General features: G+C 31.7%; 2 protein-coding genes across 2 annotated transcripts; both read left to right on the forward strand.

Annotated features, from left to right (window-relative positions):
- Positions 1-3,032: 3,032 nt before the first annotated feature.
- LOC130737179 (uncharacterized) lies at positions 3,033-9,195 on the forward strand. Its single transcript, XM_057588941.1, has 7 exons — positions 3,033-3,051; positions 4,117-4,188; positions 4,352-4,435; positions 4,516-4,954; positions 5,050-5,978; positions 6,086-7,303; positions 7,441-9,195. The coding sequence occupies exons 1-7, from the start codon at positions 3,033-3,035 to the stop codon at positions 9,108-9,110; spliced, it is 4,431 nt and encodes a 1,476-aa protein (XP_057444924.1). The 3' UTR covers positions 9,111-9,195.
- A 4,189-nt stretch (positions 9,196-13,384) lies between these two features.
- On the forward strand, positions 13,385-16,462 carry LOC130735809 (BTB/POZ domain-containing protein POB1-like). The gene is made up of 4 exons (XM_057587702.1): positions 13,385-13,584; positions 14,519-14,710; positions 14,819-15,074; positions 15,544-16,462. Exons 1-4 carry the CDS (start codon positions 13,404-13,406, stop codon positions 16,319-16,321), a joined length of 1,407 nt encoding a protein of 468 aa, XP_057443685.1. The 5' UTR covers positions 13,385-13,403; the 3' UTR covers positions 16,322-16,462.
- Positions 16,463-22,320: the final 5,858 nt, after the last annotated feature.

A 22,320-nucleotide genomic window follows, 5' to 3' on the forward strand; every position in this document is an offset into this window, starting at 1 on the left:
CAAATCAGGTCTCCTGACTTTTCTATAACCACAGGAATCAAATTAGTGAGTTTTCTAGGTCTGTTAGGCTTCAGAGCATTTCAGTTTTCCATTACAACCTGGATCTTAAAAAAAAAACTAACAATAGCAAGTCATAACTTAAAGAGGCATGCAATTATAATGTGTTATTTGATTTCAGTTGATTACAGAACAATCTGATATATGGCAAATAATTTTCATGTCTATTATGTGTTGCAAATGTACTCTTATTTCTGCTCTGCTTATTTTTGTGTCCAATAGAAATCTTAATTTGCAATAGTCATTTTCATGATAGTTTTTTTAAAATCTTAATTTCTTATAGTTAAGAATGTAATTTTTGGTGATCAAACAACCTATCTCTTTTATATCCATACTTATGTAACTCACTAAATATTGTTTTTATTCATTCAGTTAGCTATTAACTGAATAGAACATGTATGCTTTTCGCTTGAGATCATCTCATACCAATCCAAGGATCTTCATCAGATCTCTCTATCCTGAAATGGTAATTATGTTTTATTACATCAAATTCCTCATTTATTTACATAAGTTTATCATTTTAGCAGTGTTTAGATTTTAATCCCAATATTTTGTGAATGTACAGACATATGTTGTTGTTCCAAGACGATTTCATGAAGCTGTAGGTGCTGAAATCAATGATGTTGTTCAACTTCAAGATCCTGTAGGAAACTCATTTGAGATGCCTTACTACTACAACCAAGGGGAGTTCCGAATTGGGGCTGGTCTGTTTTTGTTGCGTTCACTTCACCAAATTCAAACACCCGTCGTCATTCACTTTATCTATCATGGTGAGGCCAGAATTTTAATCCGCATTTATGACTTAGTAGGCCAGGAGATAAATTACAACCTTCCTCCTGAAGATCTACTTCAGATGAATCCTAACATTGGTGCTGCTGAAGAAAATGAAGTGACTAATATATCCAGTGATGATGAGTCCATTGGAGAAATTCAATCAGCACCGTGGATGGAGATGATTTGGCAAACTAATATAACTGCTGCACACATACATGACAATAAGACTGTGGTTTGTCTAATATCTCTTGCTATAATATAGTCTTATTATTATTTTTCTTAACATTACATTGATGTTTCTTTTGTAGACTATTGCAAGCAATATACAACAACTATTTTTCCCTCAGCTTCCGGCGGTCATAAATGTTCGTCTTCCTAATAACTCCATCATTCAGTGGCACATTACATGGCATCATCCACGTAATTCAAATGTATCTGCATCTTCCAGTGGTGGGAGGCAAGGTGAAATTGCTGCAGGCTGGTGTGACTTTTATAGGAATGATTTTATTAGGCTTGGAAATTCTGTACAAGTTCATAATATTGAGTTGTGGGAGTCATCTGAATCTGATACCTACATGGTATATGTGTTTACCATGTAATTTGTTAAGGGTTTGATCTATTGTCCTCAGTTATGTTTTGTTGAACCTGGAACCATTAGTTGTTTTTTGTTGTTTTATTAGTCATTTTGTTGGATACTATTCTAAGTTTGGTGTTTGTTATGTATCATCAGGACTTTCATATTTGAATTCAAGTTTGGACAACTTTATGCTTTTTATCTTTTATTGGAATTGACGTTTAAATAATTTTATTATTTTTAATACTTATTCAAACAGATTATGAATAATTTCAAAATAATTTATGAGTGTTTAAGATTAAGTGTTCTCAGTAACATGCACAACTATATTAGTTGTCCAAGTTTATATCTCTTTTTTTTATAGATTAAGAAAATTTAGTTAGATTTTCTGATACTATTTATATATATGTATGAAATAGTCCTGGGAAAAAAATATTGATTATATCTTGAGAGATACAAAATTGTACATCTTATAAGTGTAAACATTAGCAAAAAGAATTAGTGTTTCTCATATGCTATTGGAAAGTTCTATCTATTTCATAAAAATTATCATAAGAAAGAACTTATAATAGAGCATGTATGGATTATTATTTTTAATAAGTTTAGTTGATTTAATTTATGCCATCCTCTTTCATTAAAAATAATAAAAATGATGAAAGATTTTTAGATATTCTTTCGAAATTATTTATAATCTGTTTTAATAAATATTAAAAATGATGAAAGATTGTTAGGTGATACTTAAAGGCTTTTCAATCAATCAAAATGCTTTTTCAATCTATATCTTATTGTCATCTAAATCTACAATTTTGTTCATCAAAAGAAAAAAAGAGAGTCTGATGATATGCAGCACTGTTCATAGTAATATGTTTGCATATCTTTACTTTCTTATTGATTCTTAATCCTTTACCAACTATTTGACTATACCATGAAATGACCAGTTTTGAATGATAAGAATGTTGTGTGATTTCATGTCTTGATGGAAATGCATTTAATGCTAAGTTCATCAAAAGGAAAAAAGATCGATAGATGATATTCATCACTGTTCATAGTAATCTGTTTGCAGATCTTTACTTCACTTATTCATTCTTAATCCTTTACCAACTATTTGACTATACCATGAAATGACCTGCTTTGAATGATAAGAAAGTTGTTTGATTTCATGTGTTGATGGAAATGCATTTAATGCTAAAGAGATGTGTGCATGTTGCTTTACCAAATTTTAGCTGATCTTTTAGTGGAAAATACATTTCCAACGTATTATACAATTAGATTGAAAGTTTATCATGTACTTTCAACCCTCATGCCTTTCACGCTACATGCACTCAAGTAGGCAGTATCAACTACTTTTCTAATCATTCCCTTTCATTTAATGCCTATGTACTATATCACTGTATTCCAACTAAACCCATTCTTTGTCTTTTTTTTTTGTATAAAATATACTTATACATTGACTGATTTATACCACCTAATTTTCATACTATTTTATTTTGTTCCTAACGGATGAAATTTCCTTATGGATTGGCAGATCATCTTCTATATATTGGCCAGTCTCCAAGTCTTCAAATCTGAAGTTCTTTATCACTCATATACTTATACTCACAAACTTCATTCCTTCAGCATTAACTAGATGTCTACTCCTCTTCAAGGTATCAATCCCTCTTTGATTTCTCAGATACTAACTTATAATTTATGTGATTCTTTTTGGTACATAAAGAAATAGTTGAATATTAATGATCTAAAGACTTATTCAAATATAACACGTCTAATTTTTTTCAGTTAGAACTTTCATTTGATTGTTGGGTGGCCATTGAGTTTGATGAATTTTCTGTTCAGGATTAGATGAATATAGTATATTGAATTTCACACGATGTTAGCAATTGTCACTAAGTATTTTGCTAAACAGTCAAAATAGTTAGAAAGGTATTTGAAAGATATATTTAGGATGTACATAATGCTAATGAGGACATGTAGTAAGTAGCTAAATTTATATGAAATCCAAATTTTCATTCTCTACAGTTCCAGTGATAGAATTATAAGTTTTTATTTTATTTCAAATATACATGTTAGAAAATAAAACAATCATCATAACCACCGTTTTTTAAAAATTAATATAAGGAAAAATATGACAGGCAAAAGTCATAAGATGGCATAAACTAATAGTTATACAATTACTGTGCTCCCTTATTGTTACATTATTAGAACAGTTTATTATTTAGTGTTTGACATTCTTTGATTAATGAATAAATTTTGTATATTTATATTTAATTTACTATATGGTTCAAATCATTACATATTGATTAGAAGTAATATATTTTGTTTTTTTTTTCCAAAATTCAGATATCACTAACCAGATTCGGTTATCATCAAGTGATAAAGCTCAAGGCACAACAGGTTTCTAATTATTTTAATTCATTTTTAATAACTTACTAAGTCATATTTTTATGATAGTTGCAAATTCCAAAAAAAAAATCTCTCATAATGATGTTCTTATAATTTTTTAATTTTTCTAAATATCTAATCGTATTAGGAAATCCTAAAAAGAAGTACAAGCGTGGATGTACCCCAAAATATTGTAATATACGTCCTCATAAAAGGAGGACGCATAATAGTAAGTGATGGACTTTTAGTACATCATTTTCTTTATTTTCATTTGAATAATTCCATTACATACTTTAGTAATACTAATTGTTTTAGACTAATTTTTTTTCCAGTGTCAAGTTGGTCTATACCAGGTGAAAGCTCTACATCCAACTCATCTCAAATCAATACAAGTGGAAATACAGGTACTTTTTTATGCTAAACACTACATTTGCATTTAGTTATATTTACTAGGCTCAAATAAGCATTTAATTTAATTTACTCTACTCAATCAATTGATTTGATTCATTTTTATATATTCAACATTTTGTATGATATATTTATTGTACCTTGAATTTTTTTTTACAGTTTCCAACACTTGCCCATCTACTTTGACCGTTGCTTCTACCCAATTTGATACCAATTTTAATTTTGCTGAAATTGAAAAGCAATGTAAGTGTTAATGCTTTAATATACAAATTTATCAAGCAACTCTATTTTAATTTTCTCTTATATAATCATATATAATGCAGTATATGTTGATATTGGAAACATGGATATGGTTTGTAAGCATTGTGGTGCAACTGTATGGCTCCTAGAACGAGCTGAAAAGAGCAAATCTCGAGTTGATCCTTATTTCTCTATTTGTTGTGCACGAGGAAAAATATCCGTACCTTATTTGAAAGATGCACCAGAATTGTTGTTGAATTTGCTTACAAACAATGATCCGAGGAGTCGAAATTTCCTTGACAACATTCGAGCGTACAATAGTATGTTTGCATTTACCTCTATTGGAGGCAAAGTTGTTAGCAACATTAATGATGGTCATGGCCCTCCTCAATTCATTATTAGTGGTCAAAATTACCATCGTATAGGAAGTCTTCTTCCAAAAGAAGGTGATGCTCCCAAGTTTGCTCAATTATACATATATGACACAAAGAATGAAGTTGAGAATAGATTGAAACATTTCAGGTATAACATCTTTTTAAACTTAGTTTTAGATTCTTTCACATATGTTGTTTGTTCATTTCCCTTATTAATTATTATTTATTACTTACCTACAATAGGAGCGGTAATGGAAATAGTAGTATTGATCCGGAATTGGTTTCCAATTTGATTAAAATGGTTGATGACTTCAACCGTTTAGCTCAATTATTTAGAAAAGTACGTGATCATGTTGAACAAGGTGATGTGGAGAATGTTGCTTTGAGGTTATTTAGAAGTTGTTCGCTTGATCCCAAAACCTACAATCTTCCAAGTGTTGATGAGGTTGCCGCCTTAATAGTGGGTGATTTTGATAGCTCTGATTGTGGGCGTGATATTATTCTTCGCACTAGAGACGGTCAAATGCAAAGGATTTATGAAAACCATTCTTCATTCCTTCCACTACAGTATCCTATTTTATTCTCTCATGGTGAAAAAGGTTTCTCAGAGGATATTGATTTTGCAAATTCATTCAATGTTAATACAGATCCTAGACGTGATCATATTTCTTTGCGTGAATGGGTTGTTTTTAGACTCTTTGAAAGACAATTTGAGTGCAAAAGAATCTTTCTTTCTCGACGATTGTTCCAGCAATTTGTTGTTGATTGTTATTCAATGGTTGAGTCTCAGAGATTGTATTACATCCGCAACAACCAATCAACAATTAGAAGGCATTTTTTGGAAGGAATTGAGGAAGCCATGGCCCGTGGTGACACAGATTCATCCAAAATTGGTTCAAGAGTATATCTCCCTGCATCTTTTAAGGGCGGCAAGCGTTACATGTTCAATAATTGTCAGGATGCTATGGCTCTGTCTAGGGTATATGGGTACCCTGATTTGTTTCTAACAATGACATGCAATCCTAAATGGCCAGAAATTGAACGACATGTTCTCGAATATGGTTTAAATTCTTCAGATCGACCAGATTTGGCTTGCCGTGTTTTCCATATGAAATTAAATCAATTCATGGTTGATTGCAAGAAGGGCTATTTCTTTGGGAAAGCTGTTGCAGGTTTGTTTTATGTTTATGTTATATAATCTAATATTTGATATCGTTATATGCTATACACTTTTATAACCAAAGCATAATTTATTGTCATTACTTATTTTATTGTTTAGGAACGTATACTATTGAGTTTCAAAAAAGGGGTTTGCCTCATGCTCACATCTTATTGTGGCTTAGCATGGAGAATAAGTTACGTTCTCCTGCTATGATTGATTCTGTTATATGTGCTGAGTTGCCAGATCCTACACAGTACCCTGAATTGTTTGAATGTGTATCAAACTATATGGTCCATGGTCCATGTGGATTGAGTAATAGAGATTCTCCTTGCATGAAGAATGGTCAGTGCTCCAAATTCTTCCCCAAAAAATTTGTTTCAAAAACAACATTTGATAGTGATGGTTATCCGATATATCGAAGGAGGGATACAAAGGTGACCACTCTTAGGAAAGGAGTTCCTCTCGATAATAGATTTGTTGTTCCTTATAATCCTAAATTGTTGATGAAATACCGTGCACATATTAACATTGAGTACTGCAACAAATCCAACTCCATTAAATATTTATTTAAATACATTAATAAGGGAGTGGACAGGGTCACAATGTCAATGTCTGTGCAACAACCAAACAAGGATAAGTATGAAGATGTAGATGAGATTAAACAATATTATGATTACAGATACCTTTCTCCATGTGAAGCGCTATGGAGAATCTTTTCATTTGAAGTCCATGTCAAGTGGCCACCTGTTAAAAACCTCATCTACCACTTGCCCAAAAAACAAGTTATCCTATTTAAGGAGCAACAAGCTGTCAAGAATGTGCTTCAGAGAAACAAGCGGAAGAATAGCATGTTTACTGCTTGGATGGAGGCAAATGGGAAATATGCTCATGGAAAGGGGCTAACATATTCAGAATTTCCAGCAGCATTTGTATTTGATGAAAAAAAGAAAGAATGGCGACCAAGGAAACAAGGATTTAGCATTGGTCGAATGAACTTTGTTGCCCCAGGAAGTGGCGAGTTATATTACTTGCGACTTCTATTGAGTTATCAACGTGGCTGCTCAAGTTTTGAAGATTTGAAAACACATAAAAACCAGACCTATGAAACTTTTAGAGATACATGTGATGCAATGGGTTTGTTAAAAGATGATCGTGAATTCATAGATGCTATACACGATGTAGCTACCCGTTCATCTGGTGCATATGTCAGGAACTTATTTGTTACATATTTAATGGGAAACATACTAAGCAATCCTTTGAATGTATGGAATAAAACATGGCATGAACTTGCAGATGGAATTCTCTACAATCTACGGAAAGCTCACAACAAACCAGGTACACATCCTTTGAACTATAGAACTATTGATATAATCTCATGTAATTTAATATAGAACTATTGATATTTATGTTCCTTAGTATTATTTTCATATATTGAACATGTTTAATTTCTAAAGCTTTTAAATTATCTTTAGATTTGGTTATTGAAGAACATCGTCTTAAGGACCTATGTTTAATGGAGATTGAGAAAATTTTGATGGTTAATGGAAAATCTCTAAAGGATTTTTCTGGAATGCCTCATGTTGAAGCTAATACATTAACTGAGTATGGCAATGTATTGCTACTCAATGAGCTGAATTTTGATGTTGTTGAGATGAGCAACTTACACGATGAATGCTTTAGCAAGTTGAATGATGGCCAGTTGAAGATTTATCAAGAAATTATAACTGCTATCAATGCAAATAATGGTGGTTTTTTCTTTGTATATGGATATGGAGGAACCGGAAAAACTTTTCTATGGAAAACTTTGACCTATAAACTAAGATCTCAGAAACAGATTATACTAAATGTTGCATCAAGTGGAATAGCATCCCTTTTACTACCAGGTGGTCGAACAGCACATTCATTATTTTCAATTCCCCTTTGTTTGAACGAGGATTCATGTTGTGGGATACCTCAAGGAAGTCCAAAAGCTGAACTGTTACAACTTGCTAGCCTAATCATTTGGGATGAGGCCCCGATGGTTAGTCGCTATGCTTTTGAGGCCTTAGATAGGACTTTGCGGGACATCATGAGGTTCAAAATCCATAATAGTTCTGATAAACCATTCGGTGGAAAGGTTGTTGTGTTGGGAGGTGATTTTAGGCAAATTCTACCAGTTATTCCCAAAGGTAGGAGAGCCGAGATTGTTATGTCAACCATTAACTCTTCAAGGCTATGGAGATTTTGCAAAGTTCTTAATTTAACCCAAAACATGAGGTTGACAACTAGCACATGTGATGGGGATAATGAGGAAGTTAAACACTTTGCAAAATGGGTTTTAGATATGGGGGATGGTAAGTTGGGTGATTATAATGATGGCGAGTCTAATGTTCAAATTCCGAAAGATTTGTTAATATATCAATCTTCCAATCCTATTGCAGACATTGTTCATTTAATGTACCCTGACATTGTTCAAAATGTGGGTTGTGTCAAATACTACTCTGACAAAGCAATTCTTGCTCCCACTTTAGATGCTGTTGATTCAATTAATCAATATGCATTGTCATTATTTCCTGGAAATGAGAAAACATATCTTAGCTCAGATTCAGTATGGAGAGTTGATGAAGATGTTGGAATTGAAGCTGATTGGTTAACTACTGAATTTTTGAATGGTCTTAAATGTTGTAGTATGCCTGATCACAAGTTGGTTCTAAAAGAAGGTGCACCCATCATGCTCATGCGAAATCTTGACATTTCCACTGGTTTATGCAATGGTACAAGACTTATTGTTGACTACCTTGGTCCAAATGTAATTGGTGCTATTGTTCTTTCTGGCACACATATTGGAAAGGTTGTATACATTTCTAGGATGAATTTGATGCCATCTGATGAAAGCATGCCTGTGAAGTTTCAAAGAAGACAATTTCCTTTGATTGCATCCTTTGCAATGACAATAAATAAAAGTCAAGGGCAATCATTATCTCAAGTTGGTGTTTATCTACCAAAGCCTGTTTTTTCCCTTGGCCAGCTCTATGTTGCTATTTCTAGAGTTAAGAGCAGAGCTGGTTTGAAGATATTAATATGCAATGAAGATACAAGCCAACTAGATGTTACAAAAAACATTGTCTTCCAGGAAGTTTTCCAAAAGATTTACAACACATAGTTTGTATGATTTCCTAAATTTTGCCTGCTATGTTCAGTATTAACTTAATTGGCAACATTTGAACAACATATGATATATACTTTATGCGTACATTTTATTATGTGTTCAATATTTATGTTTTTAACGAAATATAAAAGGATCCATTCATTCTACATTAATTGTAAAGCTCGAACCAACTTTAATATTGCACAGTTCTCGATTAATGTCTATTAAACAAAGACACATTGAAACAAAGAAAATATAGTAATGAAATATATACCCTCTGGTCACTATTATAAGCAAAAGAAAGTTTTATAAATTTATTAGATTCATTCAATAAATGATGTATATAGTCATTAAAATGATCGCATACAATATTTATTGAATGAATCTAAAAGCAAACTTTTACTTATAATAATGACTGGAGCGTATAAATGTTAAAGTAATTCAAATGATATGTCTTGATAAATATATTAAACCATTGCTGTCTAAATGAAAATGACAAATACAAACATCTGAAAAGAAAAATGAGAGGACTCAATAATTAGAATTAACAGTAAATGTCGAAAAAAATTACCCGTGCATCGCACGGGAAAACGGGCTCTAACCTAGTAGTCTATTTATTTATGAATAAATTAACTCCTATTGGGAAGATTTATTTATGTTGCTGCTCGGTACTTCCATATTCTTTGAAAATAGTTCTATTCGAATCATATATAAAAAAATAGATAATATTTTTTAATGTCACTTTTTAAATACAAAAAATTGCAATTTGAGTGTCAAATTAGGGATCCCACGGGGAAAAACACTAACACTAAAATATTTCTGAGTTAAAATAAAAAAAATGTTACCAATATTATGGATTTTTTTTAAAATTTTTTTTGAAGTAAATATATATATAAAAATATGAAATTTTGATATCAAAAATATGAAATTTTGATATCAAAAATTTGTCACACGGGGGAGTGGAATAAATTAACAAATAATATAGTCTATATTTATTTGTGTAAGCTACATAAAGCTGATACAAGGATGAACATATTACATGAAAATTGTTTCAAGTTAAAATTAATAGAAAATATGTTTTTTATTTAATTTAGTACTTTTCCCAAACTTTTTAAATAATTTAACAGTAGATTTACAAAATCATTATAATTTGATTGTGAATATAAGGCTCCCACGGGGAATTAGAGAACAATAAACATATTTAGTATAAATTTATTAATTATATAGTAAAAAACTCCTACATGAGGAACAATTGAAGAACAATTTGCATGAAAATACTTTCAAGTTGAAACTAATAGAGAATGTTTTAATATAATTTTAATAATTTTTCATTCCCTTTAAAATAATTTAAAACATTATAATTTGATTGTGAATATAGGGCTCCCACGAGGAATTAGAGTAGAATAAACATATTTAGTCTATATTTATTAATTATATAGTAAAAAATTCCTACATGAGGAACAATTTGCATGAAAATACTTTCAAGTTGAAACTAATAGAGAATGTTTTAATATAATTTTAGTCATTTTTCATTCCCTTTAAAATAATTTAAAACATTATAATTTGATTGTGAATATAGGGCTACCACGGGGAATTAGAGTAGAATAAACATATTTAGTCTATATTTATTAATTATATCGTAAAAAGCTCCTACATGAAGAACATTTTGCATGAAAATACTATGAAGTTTTTTTTTTTCAATCTAAAAATACTATCAAGTTAGAATTAATATAAAATGTTTTATATAATTTTAGTAATTTCTCATACGTTTTTAAATAATTTAAGAGCAGATATACATAAGCATTATAATTTGATTGTGATTATAGGGCTCCCACGAGGAATCAGAGAAAAATAAACATATTTACTATATATTTATTAATTATATAATAAAAGTCTCCTACATGAGAACATTTTGCATGAAAATACTTTCAAGTTGAAACTAATAGAAAATGTTTCAATATAATTTTAGTAATACTTCCAGACTTTTAATTAATTTTAAGAGTAGATATACAAAACCATTGTAATTTGATTGTAAAAATATGGATTCTACGCGGAAGAACATTTATATTAAATATTTTCAATTTTGAAAATAACAAGCAATAGACTTTAATATAATTTTAGATTTTTTTCATAAGTTTAAAGTTAAATGTATATAAAAATATGAAATTTTGACGGGAATTAAAATAAATGAACATATATACCTTTTATTTATTTGTGTTTAAGTCACATATTAAATAGCTCATACAGGTAGGAAAAATTTACATGAAAATACTTTGAAGTTGGAATTAATAGAAAATATGGTTTAATTTAATTTTGTACTTTTTCCAAACTTTTAAATTAATTTATGAGTAGATGTACATAAACACTATAATTTGATTCTGAATATAGGGCTCCCACGGGGAATTAGAGAAAAATAAACATATTTAGTCTATACTTATTAAATATATAGTAGAAAATTCCTACATGAGGAACATTTTGCATGAAAATACTTTAAATTGAAACTAATAGAAAATGTTATAGTAAAATTTTAGTACTTAATCCATATTTTTAAATAATTTTAAGAGTAGATATACAAAACCATTTTAATTTGATTGTGAAAATATAGATCTCACGGGGAAGAACATTATATTAAATTATTTTCAAGTTGAAAATAAAAAAAGTGTAATTTTATAATTTTTTTCATAATTTAAAGGTATATAATATATATATATATATATATATATATAAGAAAATTTTGACGAGAATTGGAATAAATGAAGATATATAGTTTAATTTTTTTTATGTTTTAGTTACATATTAAAAAGCTCATACGAGGAGGAACATTTTTCATGAAAATACTTTCAAGTTGAAACTAATAGAAATATTTTTTTGTTATACTTTTAGTTCTTTTTTCAGACTTTTAAAGTAATTTTAAGAGTAGATATACAGATATACAAGGCTTTGCAATTTGATTGTGAAAATGAGGATCTCACAGGGAAGAACATTTACATTAAAATGTTTCCAAGTTAAAAATAATCAATATTAAATTTTAAGAAGTAAATACATATAAATATATAGTCACACGGGGATTGAAAATATATATTCTATATTTATTGGTGTTTAGGTTAAAAAGTTGATACGATGAGGAACATTTTGCATGAAAATACCTTCAAGTTGAAACTAATAGAAAATATTTTAATATGATTTTTATAATTTTCCTAGACTTTTTTTATATTGTTAGGAGTAGATATACAGAAGCATTACAATTTGATTTTGAAAATAGAATCCGACGGGGAAGAACGTTTACATTAAAATATTTCTAATTAAAAATAACAAAAAAATAAATTTTATTGTAATTTTATGGATTGAGTGGGAGAGGGGGAGAGGGAGGTGAAGAGGGAGAGAGAGTTAGGGAGAGGGGGGAGAGAGAGAGATCTAGGGAGAGGGAGAGAGAGGGAGAGGGAGAGAGAGAAAGAGAGAATGGAAGAGGGAGAGGGAGAGGGAGAGGGAGAGAGAGGTGAGAGAGAGAGAGAGAAATTCCCAAATTACATAAAAGCTTCTCCATCTTTTTCCGCCTATCCTCATTTGAAAGCATCTGTTTCAAATGCTCCGAATGAGCTATTTATTGCATTCTTTATATATTTTTTTTAATTATTTAGGGATTATGAAATCAAAAATATATAGTGTAAAAAAATGTAATTTAATGTGATTCATTTTTTCTATCACATTTTCCATATGTTATAAATTGTGTATAATTATTTAGAGATAGGAAAAAAACAATAAAAAAACAAAAATCATGTAATTTATTATATTCTTACATCATAAACACATTAATCCTCATTTATATATAAAAAAATTAATCCTTATATTAAAAACAGTTTTTAATATGTTCGGAAATATGCCACCGTGCAACGGCACAGGTAAATTTAATATGTAATCAATATTTTCTATCATCTTATTTTGAGATATGAAAAATAAAAATAAAAGGATAAAAACAAAAATCATACAATTATTGTATTATTATATCATAAACAAATTAAAAACACAATAAATTATATTTAGATTTTTTGTTAATTCATACAAAATAAATAATTCTATATATTAAAAGAAAATTATTGTATACTTGGAAATATGTCCCCCGTGCATCGGCACGGGTATACATACTAGTTATTTAAGATATTGCATCAGTGTTGACATGATACGATTGAGATTAAAATTAAAATATTTAAAATCAAAATAACCAAACGTAGTAATAATTTGAAAAGATTTAGTGCACTATGCGTTCATATTAATAGAGAAACCCTCTCCCTCTCATTCGAGCCTTGGGTGATGGAGTCTGAGTGGTCTGAATCCGATTTCGGCTTCGCTTTCAATAAGAGCAATTTCTCCGACAGGATTCTTCGAATTGAGATTATCACCGACCCCATTGTTGATGTCCCACCACCTCATTCAGATAGTGTCACCACCATTGATGACTGGACTCGCTACTGCGAGAGGAGACGCAAAAACGGTATTTTACTCTCCGTCTCTCTCGGTTCAATCTATTGGATTTTTTATGTTATTTTTCCTGTAGAGAAATTGGGCAGAGTTCTTGTGATTTCATTCATTTGCTTAGCTTGTTAATCCACATACACGTCTGCTTTGATCCTTCATTATTAAATAACAACAATAATCTTGTTTTGTTGATCATAAAGTTGTAACCTTTGTCACAAGTACATAAATCACTAGTATTTGATAAAAGTGTGAAACCCAATTTGTAATAAGGTGCTTGCTGTGGTACCTTAAGCCAGATTAAGGTGTGTGGTACCCAAAATGAGTCGGTTCAACAATAAAGACTCATGTATCGGTTAAAATTTTGATTGTGTTCTATCGTAGTAATACAGCGTTCCATTCTTAGGGACGTGAGATTTGAAAGTTGTGTTTTATGAGCTTTGTGCATCCATCAACCATGATCATTTTACACGCATCTCCATCACCATTATTCGTTTCCACCTCATACAATTTTTCATAAAAAAATGAATTTCATGAGATAAAGTTAATTGATAAGTAAAGTAAAATTTAAAGATGTTGTTTTTCCCTTGAATGACATGATAAAAATCTATAAAATTACTTAATGGGGTACCATACCCAAAAAAATTTGAGGGTACCACAGAATTTACCTTGTAATAAACCTGTTCTGTGCATGGACGGGTGTGTTTGTGTTTTCCTAAAGTGTGCTGCTTTGTGCATGTCACGATTGGTGAGAATTGCAAATGCTCCCCCTCCCCCCATCTGGAAAATAAATTACTATTAATCCATGGTATAATTTAAACAAGAGTACAATTTATTTGAGATATCATCAGTGTGATACAAAATTAAGTGTAGCATACTCTCCCTTCCCTTGTAGTGAGGAAACTGATAAGATCATGAACTTATCTGTTCTTTCTGCTCTATGAATACTATAGGTGATGAAGCTGCAAACAGCAATGATTCAAACTGGATCATGGATTGCTCTACAGCTACATATTATAGAGTTAAAACACTGCATATCAGTTCTCCTATTCTGGCTGCTAAAAGCCCTTTCTTCTATAAGCTTTTCTCAAATGGGATGAAGGAGTCAGAGCACAGACATGTCACCCTCAGGATTAATGCATCTGGTAACATTTTACATCCTTGCCTACTTATTATATGTTTGCCTCATCATTTTTTATTTTCATCAAATAGCTAGTCACCATGTCATACTTCTCTTGTCTTTTGCATTGCAGAAGAAGCTGCTTTCATGGAGCTACTGAATTTTATGTACAGGAATACCTTGAATATCACTACACCAGCTGCTTTACTGGACCTGCTTATGGCTGCTGATAAATTTGAAGTCTCTTCATGCATGAGACACTGTAGGCGGTTACCCATGACACTTGACTTTGCATTATTTTGCGCGGAGCTTCCTATGGCTTATGCAGTCCAACCACTGACTGATGCTGCAAAGCAGTATCTTGCTAGCCGATTCAAGGATGTAACTAAGTAAGTGTTTGCATTTTATTTAATTTCTGTTGCATCCTCTTAAATTCAAGCACTACAAATTTGATGGTTTTTCTCCTCTATCAAGTGGTATTTAATGATTCCTCTCCATCCTTCTAATAAGTTATTTCCATTATATTGCTCTTGTTTGAGACAAGAGAGACTTGAGGAACGAATCATGGATTCAAAGAAGGGACTGATGTGTGTTTGTGTGTGTGTGTGTGCTGCATCTAATGTTTTAATCTTGGTCACTTTTATTTTTCGTCAATCAACTTCATGTTACTTATAAACATTTGAGAGGATTTTTCTATTATGGCATTCCATGAAGTGTCATTTGGAAAACATCACGTTATTGATTCTAATTGACCATTCTTTTGAAAAAGTGCCGTTTCTTTTGCTGCCATTCCTCATTGTTTTCATTTCAATGTTATCTTCCTTCTTTTAAAGTTAATATAATCTTTTATTTGACCAGGTTCGATGAAGAGTTCATGGCCTTGCCTCTTCATGGAATAGAGGCAATCTTGGCTAGTGATGATCTCAAGGTTCAATCAGAAGATGTGCTATGTGGCTTTGTAATAAAGTGGGCTAGAAAACATTACAATAGATTAAAAGAAAGGCGAGAAGTTCTGGGTACACAGCTTGCGCGTTTAATTCGCTTCCCTTGTATGTCATTCATTGGGCTTAAGCAGGTCTTAACCGTTGATGACGTTGGACATAAGGATGTATCTAAGCTTGTAATTGAAGCCCTATCTTTCAAGTCGGGGTTACCGAAAGCTTCATTGTACTCTCCTTTTGTGGAGAGGGTATATACGTATCACCCTATCAAGGTGATAAAACTTGATATTCCCCGCCGACAACATAGTGTGGTGTACTGGGATCTGAAGCGGGAGGTGTGTGCCACTTTGTTACCATCTGGTCCCTTGGTGTGGTCTGAGAAATTCCGTTTCGGTGGACAACGGTATTTTTTAGTAGCAGAAAGCAACAAGGACACCCATTGCTTTGAGCTGTTTTTAGGAATGAGCAAAGGATCGGTAGGCTCTGCAAAGGTGAACTGTAAATTTTCTGCAAGGTGTAGGCCAAGAGAGGAGTTTGTTGATATGAAGAAAGCCCGTGATACATTTACTGGGGGAAAGTTTATTGGTCATAGAAACTTGTTTAATATGCCATGGACTTCGTTCATGGCTGAGGATTGTAAATTCTTCATTAACGGTGTTCTCCACCTCAAAGTTAGCCTTTCCATAAGAGATTGATGATCCCCTAAAATTTCATCCAACTAGTGCTTGTTGCTTATGTGATAAAGAAGCTGTGCTCGAATGAAATGACACAAGCTTGTTTAGGAATACAGAAGGAAATAGGCAGGCTGAGCCGTTGCTTAATAGTTTTTTTCAACTGATTTTTTACACAAACTATACAAGCTATATTATTTCCCCTTAAATTTTTTAGGCTTAAAGGGTCCAAAGGCCCCTGAAATTACAAAGGGAATCAGTTTCAGGACCTAGAAATTTTTTTCATCAAATTGGGTCCCTAAAATTTTTTTTTTTTAATTCAATTAAGGCCAAATGTTGCCACATATCAATTTTGTCCCAGTCAACAATACCACGTGGCTTTTTTATTTATTTTTAATTATAAAAATTAATTAAAAATTATTTTTAAATCCAAGTCAGTTAAATAAGCATAATTTTTTTTAATAAAATCCTAATCTTAACAATATCCTAAACTAATTAAAACTAAATAAATCTAACCTAATCTGAAGAACCACGAAGAAGGAGATAAGGAAGAGAAGGAAGAAGAAGGGAGATTGAGATGGTGGGCAGGGTCCGATCGGGGTGGAGGAGAAGGGAGTGGCGACGGTTGGAGGAGATGAAGGAGGGTTAGCGTGATGGTGGATAGGGTGCGCGGTGGTGGTGCGATTGGTGGATCTGGTGCGTGGTGGTGGGTGTGGTGTTTTGGGTGGGTCTGCGGTGGGTGAGTGTTCTTGGTTCTGGGTTTCGGTGGGTGAGGGTTTATGGGTTTCGATTGGGTTGCGATGGGTGGGGTTGGATGTGGGTTGTAGCGGTGGGGGTGGGGGTTGTGAGCGGTGGGGGCAGGGGTTGCAAGCGGCGGGGGTTGGATGGGGGTTGCGGCGGTGGAAGGAAAAGGTGATGCTTGATATGCCCCTAAGCTAGGGGAGATCCAACATGACGTTTGTTCTGTAATTGACTTCATGTGCTAAAACAGAGCAAAATTCATAGGTGAAGAAGGATAAAATGGTTGAGTTGCAATGGGTGGTTTTGGTTTCTCGATCACTCCTTCTCCTTACATCGCCTGGTGGTGGATTTGGGGTTTTGGTTTCGAGTGGGGGTGGGGGTGGAGGTTTCAGTTGCAGATGGGGGTGGGGATGGGGTTTCGGTTGCAGGTGGAGTTGGGGGTTGGGTGGAGTTTTGGTTTGGCCGTTTGGGGGTGGGGGTTGGAGGTTGAGGTTTGGGGATGGTGTTGGAGGTGGATATTGAGGTTGCAGGTGGGGTGGATGTTGCTGGGTTTAGAAGATGAAGGTGTTGGATGTTGAAGATGAGAATGATGAAGATGATGGTGTTGAAGATTAGATTTTTAAATTAGGTTTATTAGATTATTAGGTTGTTTAGTTTAGGATTATCAGATTAGGTTTTTATTAAGATTTTTTTTCTGATTATTTTGATGACTTGGTATTAAAAATTAATTTTTTAATATTTTTTAATTAAAAAATAATGAAAAAAGCCAGGTGTCACTGATGACTAGGACCAAATTGGGATTTGGCCTTAATTGAATTAAAAAAATTTCTTAGGGACCCAATTTGATGTAAAATTTTTCTAGGTCCTGGATTTGATTCCCTTTGTAATCTCAGGGGCCTTTGGACCCTTTAAGCCAATTTTTTATTATTAGTTTATATTATATAGTATTATTCATACCTTTACAATAAAACCTGCCCAAGGACTTCTATTCATGCTACATTCGGCTGGTATTTTTATCATTGTGGTTAGTTTTGAAAATAAAAGCAGCTAGAGCTACTTTAGTTTGGAAATTAGTTTGTTTGTTAACTTGTTAATTAACTTGACTAACGTCAGATAACATAAACAAAATGCTGCACATGGAGAAAAATGAACAACACAACAACATGATTATCATTAAACAAACACATAAAACTTGACAAACTCTCTGAGTTTCCTTTGTGAAGAACTATATTCAAAATAACATGTGGACTCGTTAGTCTTACACAACACCTTATACACTAGATGTTAGAGGAATAAAAATGCTCTCACATATCTCTCTGTAATAGCCACATGAAAAAAAGAAACTTGTTATAGACCAAGTCAATCTCGACAAAAAAAAAATGAAAAATATACAACAAAGTCTTGCACACATAAACCACAGGTTGTGTTTCTGAAGAGATAATACTGAAAAAAAGGGATTTGATGAAATGTGTGTTGCCATGCCCATAACTAGTTTGATTTACAAAACAGGTCATATTTAAATTCCCACCCTCAAAATAAAACATCAAAACCAAAATGAGGGAAAGGGAAAGAACAATCCAAAGCAAATAGTGCTTATTCTTGAAGAGATATAAGACATAGAGAGACATGGTTAGTAAGACTAAGAAATGGAAGTGCTCCAGAGGAGTTGCCAATAGGACCGGTTAGTGTATCTAATTATCCTTTGGATAATCCAACTTGCCCTTGTATAACTTCATCAAGAAACAAATTTGGGCTCATGTGTGTAAAGAGTATTTCAGTTTTAGAGGGAAGCTAAAGAAGTAATTTTGAGAACCGTTGATGATGATGGTCGGGGGTTGACTACATGGTGGCTGCAAAATAAAGTTAGCCGCTCGTTTCTCATTTTTCTTGTATGGATTAATATGTTATGAAATAGCAGCCAAACCAAATTCAATTTTCAATTGTTCAAACACTTGTTTTTACCTTTTCTAGGATTGCATGCATCATCAATACACATTAGAAGATAATTATGCTGTCAGTTTGGTACCATAGGCATTATGGATCATGTTCCCATTTAGTAGGATCAATATAGTCAGTCAAGCTATCATACTTAGGCTTTTCAATCACAGGTTACGCTTTTGTCTAATGATAAAACTCAACAAGGGAGGTTTTTTTTTCTTTTAATAAACCAACGAATTGCATTTAAATTTAGCACAAGGGGTGCTAAGCCCAAATACAAAGAAGGGAAAGAAAAGACAAGAGAGGTAAGTGCAACAAGGGAGGTAAGTGCAATTTCCAATATGCCATGAAAAATCTCATGCCATGCCAAGTACCAACTTCCACCATTCCTCACATCCCCTGCTTGATTAGTGAATCACTTGTGACTCCAGTTACTAACCACGAGAAAGAAATACAGAATTGATGTCACACTAACTCTAATTTCAAAGAGTGCAAGCGAGGAACCGTTAGTGAAAAAAGTGAAGAGCAATAAATGGACAATTCATTCTATAGAAATATCAGACCTTGCAAATCGAAAATTGGAAAACCTAACAGATCAGAGATAACATATTTCTTTTAGATATACATTCAATTAATTTTCTTTGGAAGTTCCCCCACCAAAAACAAAAAGAAGTCCATCACAGGTATAAAACTGAAACAGGGGCCATGCTTGATTTCTATTATCAATAAACACGCAAAATTGTAATCCATAATAATTACATCAGGGATGTTAGAATTATTATTAATACTAGATATTATACCCGTGCAACGCACGGTTGCACGGATTTACTTACAATATTTTTTAACATCATATAAAATATTATTATAGTTTAACTAAATAAAAATAAAAATATTTTTTAATTATAAATATACAAAATTGTGTTAAGACATTTCAATAAATGTTATTATAGTTCTTTTTGTATAAATAATTAATATTACTTAAATTTAATTATTATCATAGAAATCATTTTAACAATTAAAAATTTAATTTATTTATTTATTAATATGAAAAATTATTAACTTAATTTAAATATTTAAATTAGGTAAAAAAGTGTTAAGTAATAAGTGTTTAATATCATGAAATAAGTTTTAATATCCCCTTTTATACTTTTTACCTGGAAAGTCATTTGCTTTGACATGCCAAGACCAAGAAGAATAAATTAATTTTAAAATTTTGAATTATAATAAGTGATAACTTAAATAGAATTTTGACCAAAAAAAAAATAGCCTAAAATATTATCTTGTGAATTTAATTTTTTTAACTTATTTGGTTTGCGAATGTTTTCTCACAGCCGATAACCATGAGACTAATCCCTTGAGGCTCTACGATCACGTTGAGTAGATAGATCAGGCCTCTCACAATAAACATTTATTCAACTTTTGCCATTATTATTTTTCTCTATTATGTTTCCTCGAGTAATTTTTACTAATATATCATAGATCAAAAAATATTTTTAAATATTTTTTTCAATAATGCACATATATGTTATAGTTAATATTAAATACCTTTTAGCGGCATTTTTCAGTTTTAAAATATTTTATCCATATTTTTTATTATTAAGTAATTTTAATTTTTAATATTTGTCAAATGCAAAACTTAAGATAGTTTCAGTGTTTTTTTTAAAATAAACTTTAAGTTGATGAATGTTTTTATTTAATGTAAGTAGTTGAATATGTTTTGAGAATACAACTTTTTTATGATTTTTTAATATATTGTTAAAAAGAGAATATATTATTTCTTAATGTCTTTTAAAACAAAGGTATGAGAGTTTTATGGGTTAATGTATTTAATGGAAAACTCAAGTATCCTTTACATATAAACTAGAAATAATACCCACGGGTTTATTTACACTTTTTCTTTAATATAGTATAAAAATTATTATACTGTAATTAAATTACCAAATATCAAAAATAATTTTTTATTATAAATATAAAAAAAAACCGTGTAGAGACATCAAAATAATAGTTTTGGTGTATTAAATTTCTCGGACTAAAGTTCTATTTGTGTAAATAATTAATATCACTTAAAATTAGTAATTGATATTTAATAATTAGCATTGAATATATTTTAAAAACTTTGGTTGTAACCTATTCTATTGACTTGGGTTCTCTGTTTTTAGGTTTATTTTTGTGATTTCAAATGCAGAGTGACTGATTTATCATATATCCGATTGTAAACATTAGTACTCATTTAGGGGGGATATTGTCTCCAGATGTTATTCTATTTTTTAATCATAACTAATCCTTAAAAACCAATTTAATAATTTATTTATTTAATAATTTAAAAAATCCATAAGTGAATTTGAAATATTTTAAATCAAGTAATAAGGTTTTAATATAACTTATAATAACATATTTTTTTATACTTTTTATCAAAAATGAAATAATTTTAACTTTAAAAAAATTATAATAAATTAAAATTTAATATCGTAAAATATTTTTTATTAAATTTAAATTTATTCAACTTTTGTTATAATTATTTGGCTTAATTCCACTTTGGGCCCCTGATGTTTCAGAAATGAGCGATCGGGGCCCCCCGTGTTTAAACGTAGCGGTCAGGCACCCGAACGTTTCAAAAACGTGCAATCCAACCCCTTCTGTTAAGCTCTGTTAGTTGACCAAACGGAGGCCCTTTCATTAATTGACATGGATTTTCTTTTTTAGTTTAACATTAAAACCACATCTCTTTGCTTCACAATCCTATTTATGAGATAGAACTTCAATCCTTCAAGTAGGTTGATTATTACTCTTACACTGCAACTACAACGTTTTACAAAATTAACAAAATTAATTTCTCCCAAATTCCCAATCAAATTAGGGTTCTTCTTCTTCTGGCATCATAGATCTGAAAATTCTGGAATAAACCAACAAGAAGCAAAACCCAGTTCCAAAAATGGAAGCACCATGCTCCTCTTATTTTTCCAACTTCTCCCCTATGCTACCTACAAAATCAGCAAACTCAAATAACCCAGAAACCAAATAACCGAATAAGTCAATAACCAAATAACCCAGAACCTCCAATCCAACAAACCCAGTAACCAACCCACCACAACAGAGCCAGTCAAAAAGACATGGCAGATTCAAAAACTCTGGTGCGACAGAGAAAGGGAAGGGAAGAAGAAAGAGGGAACCTCAAAGTAAAGATTGAAATTTTGGAAGATTCAAAGTGAGTTTGTGAGAAGAGAAAACCCCAAACCATACGATGGTCATGTCGCGAATAGGGCTTCAGGGCAGCGAATCTGGCTGTGGGGATGAGGGATCCAGATCTGGTTCGATTTTTGCTTGGGTTGGGGTGTTTGTCACGA

The sequence above is a fragment of the Lotus japonicus genome, chromosome 2 (genome assembly GCF_012489685.1).
Source record: "Lotus japonicus ecotype B-129 chromosome 2, LjGifu_v1.2".
NCBI classification, from domain to species: domain Eukaryota; kingdom Viridiplantae; phylum Streptophyta; class Magnoliopsida; order Fabales; family Fabaceae; genus Lotus; species Lotus japonicus.